General features: G+C 46.1%; 1 protein-coding gene across 1 annotated transcript in view; it reads left to right on the forward strand.

Annotated features, from left to right (window-relative positions):
* LOC140203635 (serine/threonine-protein phosphatase 2A 65 kDa regulatory subunit A beta isoform-like) overlaps positions 1-12,895 on the forward strand; it is a 129,447-nt gene that overhangs the window by 94,172 nt on the left and 22,380 nt on the right. Inside the window, exon 14 of the mRNA XM_072269683.1 lies at positions 2,335-2,426. Within this exon, the coding sequence (XP_072125784.1) occupies positions 2,335-2,426 (92 nt within the window). The remainder of the gene's footprint in view (positions 1-2,334; positions 2,427-12,895) is intronic.

Below are 12,895 nucleotides of genomic sequence, written 5' to 3' on the forward strand. Positions count from 1 at the left end.
CTTTTTTTTAAAGAAAGGACATCCTCACCAAGAACATTTAGTAGCCCGTTTCTACCCTCCAAATTACCTGTTTAAGGTCTCTCCACTGCCTTTGTATTCCAAGGGCCTCATTTTACTACAGCTTTCCCAAGCAATGCGCAATATTCCTTTGGGTTCTGGATATAGTCAGTTGTACTGTATAGAAGCATGACCTCTTGTCCATTGCATCTATACTGACAATCACTCCTTGCTATTGTAAACCCACTCAGCCACACTAACTCCACATCCCTCTGTCTTGCTCACTGAACCTGCAGAACAGGCCCATTGGCCCACAATGTTGTACCAAACTAATTGTTCCTTTTCAGTCCGGACAAAGGGTCTGAGCCCGAAACGTCACCTGTTTATTCATTTCCATAGGTGCTACCTGACCTGCTGAGGTCCTCCAGCATTTTGCGTGTGTTGCTCTGGGTTTCCAACACCTGCAGACTTTATAAATAAAGCAGCGCCTAATTGAACCGTGTCCTTTTGCCCGCACGTGGCCGATATCCTCCATTCTCCACACGTTCATTTGCCTGTCTAACAGTGTCTTAAATACGTCAATGCTCACACAAAACGCTGGAGGAACTCAGCAGATCAGGCAGCGTCCATGGAAATGAATAACCAGTCGCTGTTTCAGACCGTGACCCTTCATGGGATCGTAAACACTTGTTCTTGTTTCATACCTGCATCCACTTCCACCAGACCCGTCGGTGTGTTCCAGGTACTCAAATCCTCAGCACATCTTCGAGCTGTTCTCTTCTGGGTTTTACATCTCAACTGTGAGCCGTCTGCCTTTGCCTCAGAATTTTGTAAACTTCTGTCAACTCGTCCCTCCCTCAGACTCCATCACCCTGGAGAAAGCAACCTCTCCGGTAACATCTGCAGTACCAGTCAGCATGTCTTCTGTACCTTTTTCAGATCCTTTAAAGGGGAGGCCAGAGCTGAATTCAGTACTCCAAATGTGACCTAACCAGAGATTTATCACAGGCAACGTCCTGTAAACATCTTCTGTACCTTCTCCAAAGTATCCACACCCTTTAAAGGGGAGGCCAGAGCTGAATTCAGTACTCCAAATGTGACGTAAGCAGAGATTTATCACAGGCAACGTCCTGTAAACATCTTCTATACCTTCTCCAAAGTCTCCACACCCTTTAAAGAGCTGGCCAGAGCTGAATTCAGTACTCCAAATGTGACCTAACCAGCGGTTTATCACGGGCAACGTCCTGTAAACATCTTCTGTACCTTCTTCAAAGTTTCCACGCCCTTTAGAGGGGAGACCAGAGCTGAATTCAGTACTCCAAATGTGACCTAACCAGAGGTTTATCAAGTGACTGTCCAGGTTTTTGTTCCGGCCTGCACCACCACCACCTCCTTTGGCAGCTCAGCTACCAACTCCTGCATGAAAAGTTTGCTCCTCCAATCTTCTTTAATACATTTTCCCTCTCTCCTTCAACCACTGATGGATAAATCCTGGTTAGAAGTGAAAACCGCACAGTGAGATTTCAGTTAACGCCACCACCATCTTCATCAGCATGTGACGTGGGCGATCGTGGTCTCTCCATGGCCACGGTTGTTCTTGGCAAATTATCCTGCAGAACTGGTTTGTGCCATTGACGCCTTCTGGGCCGTGTGTGTTTTTACAAGACGAGGTGACCCCCCCCCCCCACCCCCCACCCCCCCAGCCATTATCAGTGCTCTTCAGAGATTGTCTGCCCGGCATCAGTGGTCGCACAACCAGGACTTGTGATCTGCACCGGCTGCACACATGACTGTCCACCATCTGCTCCCACGGCATTGCGTGACCCTGATCAGGTGGGGGGGCTTAAGCAGGTGTTGCACCTTGCCCAAGGGTGACCTGCAGGTCTGCGGAGGGAAGGAGCACCCTACACCTCCTTTGGTAGCAACGTATCTCCACCCCGCCAACCCGTCCGGTGAACGATTTTTGTGAAATTGTGCGTTTGTGATTTGATTGGAATTTGTGTGGAAAGCAATAACAGACGGATTGCATTAAAAGGAAGTTTATGCATTCAGTGCCCCCTCTCTTCAACGGCATAAAAATGCGGCATCCGAATTATTCTCCTTTTGCATCCACTAACCCAAATGAGCTCAGCTGCAGTTTGTGACCGTACTCTGCTAGTTGAGCTCTAACCCGTATCTGGCCAGTAAACGATCAGTTGTGGAAGTGGGAGCCTGCGTGAGAGGCAGAAAGAGGAGATTTTAATCTGGGTAATATCCAGTATCGCTTTAGATTTAAGTGAATGTGCTGCTGTCTTGTTTTGAAGGTCACAGGTACTAAAACTTGCTTTTAAATCACAGCACTTTACAGAACGGGTTCAAACCAATATTGGAGAAATTGGGTCAGGACCAAGATATGGACGTAAAGTACTTTGCGCAGGAAGCCATGACTGGTAAGTTGTGGCTTTGGACCCAGCTCGGTACAAGCATAAGCATTCTCCCTTCGAGCAGTTGTGGCCTGCATTGTCCCAGAGTCTGTCACTGGGTCTCTGAAGATGAGCACAAGACAAGATGGGTGTCTGCTGGGTTCCTGCTGTGGGGGCACTGATGGTAGAAAAGGCTCTTTAAGCTAAAGATGTGTGTTTTGTAATCTGCACGTGTAACGAGTGAGGGTCGGGGAAAAACATGCAGTCCTCAGCACGTTCATTAAAGGGGATAAAACACAAATTATGGATTCAAAACTCTGAACCAGCAAGAGGGTTATTCGAGCTGCTGGAACAATGCTGTGATATTTGGAACTGTTTCCAGTTAAAGGGATTTACTAATTGTTCAGAATTATAAACCTTGTTATAGAGCCATGCATGAAGTTCTCAGTTCTGTCTCTTACTTGCCTCCCTGTTTCTGTAAGCTGAATATTTTAAGAACCAATCCAGAGTTTTGAGTACAATCCTCAGTAAAGAGTTCTGTGTTTATATTAGGTGATTTTTAGGGTTTAGGAACGGGTGTTAAAATCTAGTGCCAGACATCCCACCCTGCAAAAACTCATTTCAGGGAGGTAGCAGTACGATATGGAGAGCAAGCTGTTGCCCCATGTAGCAAGCTCCCCGTCTGCACGCACCCAAAGGAACGGCAGATTGAGTTTGGTACCAGGAGCACCACAGGAGTTGTCATTCAGCGTAGGACTGCCTTAGGGACACCAGCTCCGGGTTTACTCCCGAAGCCTTCCCTGTGAGTGGGTACAGCCGCAAGGCAGCAGAGGTTTGAGATCAGAATTTTCCTTCTCCTAGATGAGCTGACGAGTCCCATCTCCCCGAATAGGTCTTGAAGCAACAGGAATTAAGAGTTGGCAATGTATGAATTCACTTGCAATATTTTAGAAATGACATACTCCATCGCTAGAATTCCCACAAGTTGTCGTCATAGCTTACAGATAGATGCGTGTTCTGATTATCTTCAGAAACGTTCCCATTTTGTCTCCTTTTAATATCTAATCTGCATGTTTTCCTTCTTATCTAGTGCTTGCCTTATCATAGAAAGGAGTGAAGAAACGGCTGTCCAGACTTGCAACGAGATCTGCCGCTGACATCTTTGAAAACCTTCTTCACTCTCTCTTTGTACCGTATAGGAAAAAGGAAAGTTACGTCACATCCGGAGTTTCTCCAGTTGCCGGACGATTTCCCTCCACGCCTCTCTGACATAGTGGGGAACCGCGTACGAGGCAAGTGACAGCAGAGGTTTGCCATTGCCTTCTGCCGGGTGAGTTTCCAAAGAGATCACCAGCTCGTAACCCAGAATGGGTGGAAAGCGTGCAGGGGAGCCGGCTGGATTCAAACTCGGGGTGACGCCACTACAGCATCAGCCGGGTCAGCCTACTGTATGATATGGGGACTACTTTATGTTGTAGTAACACATCGTTGCATGCGCTATTAGGCGCATATTGATACGTATGTGTGTGTTCTGCATCATTTTCTACTAGTAAAGAACCATGAAACTTCACTCCTGTCTCCAGCATTTTTATTAATAGCATTGTTGTGTAGCCAGGCCACATACACAACACTCTTTAAAGAATTACCCCTGGAAATGTAAATGTCTCGTACGTAGTGTCACTGGATTTTAGCTGCCTTGTAGATTCTAGTTCTGCAGTCTTTCTGCTGTCTCAATTTAGCTTGAGATATCAAGCTGTCTACTTCCCCTATTTATTTTCATTGACTGTAGTGTACCCAGTGGCATTGTGTATCCGATGGGTTTAACTGTTAACAAGGATGTGAGGTTATTAGCTTTGCTGCTCTGTCGACAGTCACTTGTATCCAGTATGCCTCCTCCTCCTTTCCCAAAACACCTTTGCTTGTATTCCCAGCATCCAGTGGCAAATGCTCGAATTAAAACTGAAGATGTTGTCCAATCTGAAACTGTTCTCGGATGGGGTGGCAGAGGAGGGGCCCAGTGAGGGGCCCACATTGGATGGGCCTTGGCTTGGGGAAGTGGTCCACATTAATGGGTCCTGACCCTGATGTAGGAGAGGGTTTCGCATTTGATGGGGCCTGGTGAAGGGGTGGGTTCCACATTGATGGTTCCTAAGGTGGGGCCCACATTTAATGGGGCCTCATGTGTCTGCACTCATTGTCCCCACGTTGCTGAATGATGTGCTATAAGTTTTGACCTACCTTAATTTCCCTTTTAATCGTTTTTAACATTAAAAGAAAGAGTGCCCGTTAGACAGTTATTGAAATGACTTTGAATGCCGACCTCATTATTCCAGTGACTTGAACAGCAGTGCCAGTGGATGCTGTGATTACCTGATGGTTTGGTTCGGCAGCCATTGCTTCTGTACATATTAGTTAAAGTTGATTTTTCAATAGCTAAGCTTCTCTTCCCAACCAGAATTACACAATATTGTATCACTCCAGTGGTCTAGTCACATTTGGGATGCCATTTCAATATTGCAAATCACGTAATTTAATCTCTGTTAGCTTTTTGAATGATTTTAGAGATTGTGTTAGGCACGTTTAACCTGTTACCAGTGGACGTCTTTCTCCTAATTTGTATATTACATCATTCTTTTGACTGCTTTAATTAATAAAGTGGATTAAGGTAAACGCTGCTTCGTGTTGCACACCAGAGAGGTGCAGGATTTACCGCCTTGCGACTTTTGCGGAGCAGGAACTCGTAAAAAGCATGTCATGTGTTTCGTTTCCTTTTAATTTTTTCCTTCTGTTACATTTCTTTTTGAGGTAGCTTTCTGTGCTGTTCACTGGGTTTTAGACCAAGGTCTTGCACACAAATCAGAGTTAGTCACTGAAGATTTAGTCAACGTGGAGAGACAAGTAGAGCAGGGGAACGGGCCCTTCACCTCTTCTCTCTGGCGTCTTCTCTCTTCATCTCTTCCTAACAAAAGCCCCAAGCCCAACCTTAGTGTCCCTCACCAAAGAAACCTCCCCTTAATCATAAGACCATAAGATGGAGGAGCAGAAGTAGGCCCATCAGCCCATCGAGTCTGCTCCGCCATCCAATTCTTCCAGTCATCCCCATTCCCCTTGCCTCCTCATGATGCCCTGGCTAATCAAGAACCTATCTATCTCTGCCTTAAATACACCCAATGATTTGGCCTCCACAGCCACTTGTGGCAACAAATTCCACAAATTTACCGCCATCTGACTAAAGAAATTTCTCCGCATCTCTCTTCTAAATGGATGTCCTTCAATCTTGAAGTCGTGCCCTCTTGTCCTAGACTCCCTGACCATGGGAAATAACTTTATCATATCTAATCTGTTCAGGCCTTTTAACATTTGGAATGTTTCTATGAGATCCCCCTCCCCTCATTCTCCTGAACTGCAGGGAATACAGCCCAAGAGCTGCCAGACGTTCCTCATACAGTAACCCTTTCATTCCTGGACTCATTCTCGTGACTCTTCGCTGAACCCTCTCCAATGTCAGTATATTCTTTCTAAAATAATGAGCCCAAAGCTGCACACAATACTCCAAGTGTGGTCACACGAATGCCTTATAGAGCCCCAACATCACATCCCTGCTCTTTCATTCTATACCTCCAGAAATGAATACCAACATTGCATTCGTCGCGTTCACCACCAACTCAACCTGGAGGTTAACCTTTAGGCTATCCTGCACAAGGACCCCCAAGTCCCTTTGTATCTCTGCATTTTGAATTATCTCCCCATCTAAATAATAGTCTGCCTGTTTATTTCTTCCACCCAAGTGCATGGCCATACACTTTCCAACATTGTATTTCACTTGCCACTTCTTTGCCCATTCCCCTGAACTATCCAAGTCTCTCTGCAGGCTCTCTATTTCCTTCACCTATCTTGGTATCATCGGCAAAATTAACCACAAATCCATTAATCCCATAGTCCAAATTATTGATGTACATTGTAAAAAGCAGCAGTCCCAACACCGACCCGTGGAACTCCACTGGTAAGCGGCAGCCAGAATAGGATCCCTTTATTCCCACTCTGTTTTATGCCGTTCAGCCAATGCTCCACCCATGCTAGTAAGATCCCTGTAATTCCATGGGTGCTTATTTTGCTGAGCAGCCGCTCCTGGGCACTTTGTTAAAGGCCTTTTGAAAATCCAAATACACCAAGTCTACTGCATCTCCTTTGTCTACCCTGCTTGCAATCTCCTCAAAAATTTGCAGTAGATTTGTCAGGCAGGATTTTCCTTTCAGGAAGCCATGCTGGCTCTGGCCTATCTTCTCATGTGCCTCCAGGTGCTCCGTAATTTCATCCCTAACAATCGATTCCAACAATTTCCGAACCACTGATGTCAGGCTAGCAGGTCTGTTGCTTCCTTTCTGCTGCTCCGACCCTTCTTAAATAGCAGAGTGACATTTGCAACTTTCCAGTCATCCAGTACAATGCCAGAATCTATCGATTCTTGAAAGATCATTGCTAATACCTCCGCAATCTCTCCAGCTACTTCCTTCAGAACCCAAGGGTGCATTCCATCAGGTCCAGGAGATTTATCCACCCTCAGGCCATTAAGTTTCCTGAACACCTTCTCAGTCGTAATTTTCACTGCACATACTTCACTTCCCTGACACACTTGAGTGTCCGGTATACAGCAGATGTCTTCCACTGGATTCTAATTCTCTAGATGTTCCCACACTCTGAGACTCGCACCTTGCATTGTTATCTCTGCACCTCCTTCCAAAAAATGTCAAACCACCTGCCCAATCTCCTGTTTAGTGAGTAACAATTTTTAATCGCCCAAAACACTGCTGCCTTGTTCTAACATGCACCAAGACCTTTCATCCATCTCTTCTGTCCTCACCAAACAACCCAAACACCTGGTTAAACAACATTTCAATCTTAAGTCTCGTGCTTTCAATCCCGTCTCCTGTTTCTGCATCCTCTCCCACTCCTACAATTCACCCCACCCCCAGTCTCTGCACCTCCAATTCCAGCATCTTGTTCAACCATGACTTTAAGCACTCTGCTATTGATGACTGTGCCTTCAGCTGTCTGTGTCTCAAGCTCTGGAATCCCTTCCCAAAACCTTTCTGCCTCTCTCCCCACCTCTGTGATGCTCCTATGAAACTTCCCATCGACCAAACTCTGGTCACTTGTTCTAAAATCTCCTTTCATGGCCTGGTCTCAAATTGTATTTGATGATGCTGCTGCTACCAGAGTCTCAGGACCTTTTGCTGTGTAGCTGTCAGTTCCAGTTCCGTCATAATTCACCTTTAGGCTCATAGGCCACTACAGCACAGAATCAGGTCCTTTGTCCTGTGCCGTCCATCCCAAACTATTATTCCGCTTAGTCCCAGCTGCCTGCACCTGAACCTCGCCCTCTGTACCCCTCCTATCCATGTACTTATCCAAATTTCTCTCAAATGTTGAAATCAAACCCTTATCCACCACTTCCTCTGGCAGCTGATTCCACATTTGCACCACCCTCTGAGTGAAGGTTCACCCTTAAGTATTTCACCTTTCACCTTTAACCTATGACCTCTAGTTCTAGTCTCACCCTTCCAGCATGGGAAAGGCCTGCTTGCATTTATCCTATCTACATCCCTCATAATTTTAGATACCTCTATAAAATCTCCCCTCATTCCCCTACACACCAGGGAATAAAGTCCTAACCTATCCAACCTTTCCCTATAGCTCAGTTCCTCAAGTCCTGGCAACGTCCTTGTAAATTTTCTGTGCGCTCTTTCAATCTTACTGATATCCTTTCTTTCAGTAGGTAAACAGAACTGCACACAATACTCCAAATTTGACCTTACCTTTGTGAAAGATTGTTTCTTTACATTATAAACACCAATTGTGTTTTTATATAACGTATCTGAAAATGACTTCAGGCATATTACTATCTTTACCTGCTTTTTATTAATTATTTTGGTCAGTTTCCTCTTTTGTGTTCCCATGTCAGGTGGGTGTCACTTAAATGTTCCTTAGGCCAAAGGAAAGGAGTTAAGGGCAATTTATACTTCTGCATTGAATTAATGCCATAGGTACGGCGTAGCCGCGTACCCTACGCTGTAGCCTGACGTACACCTCCCCAAAAATGTAACCACGCGTTGCGGTGACGCAGACAGCAACAACTGATTGGTTGGCTTGGTAGCATCGCATTTCCTCCTGTGCATTTCTGGTTGCTTCTTGTCTCTCAGTGGCCGGACAAGCACAGAAAATTCACCCTCCTTCTGCCTCAATCCATTCAATGCTCGTACACACCATCTCCTCCCACGTCTTCCCTCCTTTCTGCGTCACAGTAACTTCAATAAAAGTAACTCTTGTTCAACATTTATTAGCTCCAACTGCAACATGATGCGCTCAGTTTCAGTCGCCACTGCTTGAAGTACACGAAGAAACTCAACACAGTGGCATAGAAACCCCATCGCCAACTAGCGTTTTGGCGGTGAATTGCAGAGCGACGCGGACACACCAGTGCAGAAGTATAAATGCTCACAAGGGCATAGACCACTTGCGTAGGCTACGGCATCGGCTACAGGTTAGAGCCGACGCAGAAGCATAAATCAGCCTTAACGGTGGGGCGGGTGGAGAAGGGACAAGTGGAGGCCAAGTCAGTCAGATGACGTCTTGCATCTGGCTTCGATCGGCTGTTTCTTTGTGGCAACTATTCACCTGTCTCTCTGCTGAGTGCACAGATTGTTCTTATTAGCACTTGTTGATGTGGAAATGTCTTTGGTACCATAGTATTATATGGGAGTTGAATTCCAAAACAGTCCAATTGGCTCAACTAATCTGTCTCAGTGTTTTACCCCCCACCCCATACAAGAAAATAGTACTGATCATATTTACCCAATCAGCTCCTATCTGTCTTTAGACTTGTTTCCATCATGCACCTGTCCAGTCTTTCTGCTGCAACTGTGAACTGTGAAAACAAATTCCATGGCTTCTCCAATATCTCCGGTCTTTTGTTTGAAGTTTCTTGCATTTACTGCTGTATTCATGGGCCTTTGCAGTCGATCCCATGACTACTACTGGTCCATCTTTGCAACATTTGAGAAAACACTGTCATTGCAGCACACTGGGTTCCCTTTGTCCTTACCAACCAGCCCACAAGCCTCTGTATCCAGCACATTACTCTCCAAAACTTCTGCCATTTACAGCGGGATCCTACCAGTAAACACATCTTCTCCCTCCCCCCACCCCCGACTCTCACTTTCTGCTTGTCCACTCAACCCTCCCCACTGATCTCCCTCCTCCACTTATCCCTGTGAACTGCCCCTAGACCACCTCCCTCACCACTATTCAGACCCTTAAACAGTCCTTCTGTGTGAGGCGATAGTTCACCAGCAGGTCTGCCTGGGTCACCTGCTGTAACTTGGAGCAGCCTCCTCTACATTGGTGAGATTCGGCGTAGATTGGGGTATCAAATATTTGAGCACCTTCACTCTATCTGCTACAAAAGGCAGGGTCTCCCAATGGCTGTCCATTTCAATTCAACTTCCTATTCCCATTTTGGCGTGTTGGTTGTCTCCTCTACTGCTTGAAGAGGCCACACTCAGATTGGTGGAGCAACATCTCATATTCGATCTGGGTGGCCTCCAGCCTAATGGCACAAACACCGAGTTCTCCAATTTCCAGTAATCTTTCCCCACTCCCTCCTCTCTGTTTCCAGCCCTCATGCTGGCTCCTCTCTTACCCTTCTCTTCACTTCCTCTGGTTCCCCCCTCCTCCTTCCCTTTCTTCCATGATCTCTATCAGATTCCCTGTTCTCCAGCCCTTTACTTCTTCCACCTATCACCTCCCAGCCTCTCACACCCCCCTCCCCCTTCCCCCTCACCTGGTCTCGCCTATCACCTTCCAGCTTGTACTCCTTCCTGTCCCTGCACCACTTTATTCCAGCTTCTGTCCCCTTCCTTTCCAGTCTGTCCTGATGAGGGGTCTGTTTATTCCTCTCCAGAGATGGTGCTTGACCTGCCGAGCTCCTGTGTTAGTGTGACCTGTGCTGTTCCATCAAGAAAGATTCCAGTTTCAAGGTCACTCAAGTTAAGAGCAGTGGGGTAATCAGGTTGTTCTCACTGAATCCTGGTCTTCATTGGTGTGTTTTCTTGCAGGGAGTGCTGTTGGAGAGAAGTCGAAACACACTAAATAGGGAGAAGTATGTGACCCAGCATGGAGCAGTGTGCAGGGGAGCCGGCTGGATTCGAACTGGGGACCTTTCGTCCCCAAGTCCGACTCTGATGCCACTACACCACCAGTCGGGTCACAGGACTATAGATGGGGAAATGCAAGCAGACTTTTTCCACTGAGGTTGGGTGGGACTACAACTAGAGGTCATGGGTTAAGGGTGAAAGGTGAAAAGCTTAAAGGGGAACATGAAGGGAAACTCAGAGGGTCATGAGAGTGTGGAATGAGCTGCAAATGCAAGTGGTGCACGCAGACAACCCACCCTGCAAAAACTCATTTCAGGGAGGTAGCACCATCAATTTGCGAGACACTCCTGGAACTTCCGGGAGAGGTGGGATAGCTGCAATAGAGTAGCTCCTTAGCAGCTAGCCGGCTAGTTTAAATAACGTTAGTTATGATAATGAATGAATGACACCTGTTAAGCTCACCTCAACATGTCTTTTACAGTCTTAACCCACCATGGGCAATAGAAAGGTCACTGTTACAAGCAGTGCAGCGAGCAACACAGTCATTATTTTGACCCCTGTTAGGCAGGGGTACTCTTTAGTGTAGTCTGGGGTGAAGTACGTTTTATATTTTCTTTTTGCTTTTTGTGGAACACTCTGCCATCCATCTATCCTCTCTCCCTGCGCCCCCTCTCCCCTCCCGCCTCCTCCCTCCACCCTCTCCCCTCCCCCTCTCTCCCCCCCTCCCATCTGTGTGTGTGTGTGTGTGTGTCTGTGTGTGTGTGAAAAAAATCCATTTCCAGGATATCGTACATAATTTGCAGCCATCAGGGAGCCGCTGTCAATGTGCGGGTGACTCCTGCAACTTCCGGGAGAGGCGGGATGTCTGTGCGTGTGAGCCCAATTTCAACATTTAAGAGTAGTTGGGATGGGTACCTGGATGGCAGTGCTGTGGAGGGCTATGGACCCAGTGCAGGTTGCTGGGAGTAGGCAGCTTAAATGGCTTTCTATGAAATAGATCAGCCTGGGGCCTGTTCCTGTGTTGTACTTTTCTATGACTCTATGACCTATGGAAAGCTATCTTAAGTATGAAAAAACAGTTCCAAGGGAAGCTAGAGACAGAATCAGATGCACCTTAGCTTTGGCAGAGTTTGCATGCTATTACTTCCTACAAGGTGAAACCTAACATCATAAATGGCTGAATTAAGATGAATGCCTTTTATGTACACTTTGAAAGGCAGAATAAAATTATACATGTGTAATTCCCTGCAGCATCTTATATCTGTCTCAGAGGCCGACATCTGAACAGCTTTCCAGAGGGTGAACCCTGACAAAGCTTCAGGCCCAATGGTGCACCTGGCAAGGTACTGAAAACCTGTGCCACCCAACCAACCAGTTCTACAGGGAATGTATCTCATTGGCACTGAAAACCTGTGCCACTCAGCCAACCAGTTCTACAGGGAATGAATCTCATTGGCACTGAAAACCTGTGCCACCCAACCAACCAGTTCTATAGGGAATGAATCTCATTGGCACCGAAAACCTGTGCCACCCAACCAACCAGTTCTATAGGGAATGAATCTCATTGGCACTGAAAACCTGTGCCACTCAACCAACCAGTTCTATAGGGAATGATTCTCATTGGCACTGAAAACCTGGGCCACCCAACCAAGCAGTTCTATAGGGAATGAATCTCATTGGCACTGCACTCACCCTTGCACCAGCTGGTCAACAACAATGCCTACGTCAGCCTACTGTTTATTGATTATAACTCAGTGTTCAACATCATCATTCCTTCATTACTGATCAACAAGCTTCAAAACCTGAGCTCCTGTACCTCCCTCTGCAACTAGATCATCAACTTCCTGATCGGGAGATCAAAAATAACATATCCTCCTCCAAGACAATCATCAAAGACTTATTGTAACTTAGTTATTTTGTTTTCTGTATTGCAGCCACAAACAACAAATTTCACAACATATGCCAGTGATAATAAACTTGATTCTGATTTTATAATGAAGGTTCACGAACAATGCATCATCATGCATTTTAAGCACTAGTTATTTTGAAATTTGTAGCAATTTACTGTCTTTGGGCTGTACTTTTGCAACTTTGCACTTTAAAATTGCTGCAAAGCAGCTAATTTCCTGTCATATGAGACAGCATTAATAGACCTGGTTATGGTGTCATTGGAGACTTTGCTCCAGGAGGTCATCATGCCCTTAACAATAAGTACTGTAGAACTGGTGAGTAAGGCGAACAGATTGAAATTACAAATGAGGCTAGTATGTGGATCCAGACAACACCAAGGAAACTCCAGTCCTTGTATCTATTCAAGAGACTGCAGAATGGATGAGCAAAATT

Source organism: Mobula birostris, chromosome 10 (genome assembly GCF_030028105.1).
Source record: "Mobula birostris isolate sMobBir1 chromosome 10, sMobBir1.hap1, whole genome shotgun sequence".
Taxonomy (NCBI): Eukaryota; Metazoa; Chordata; class Chondrichthyes; order Myliobatiformes; family Myliobatidae; genus Mobula; species Mobula birostris.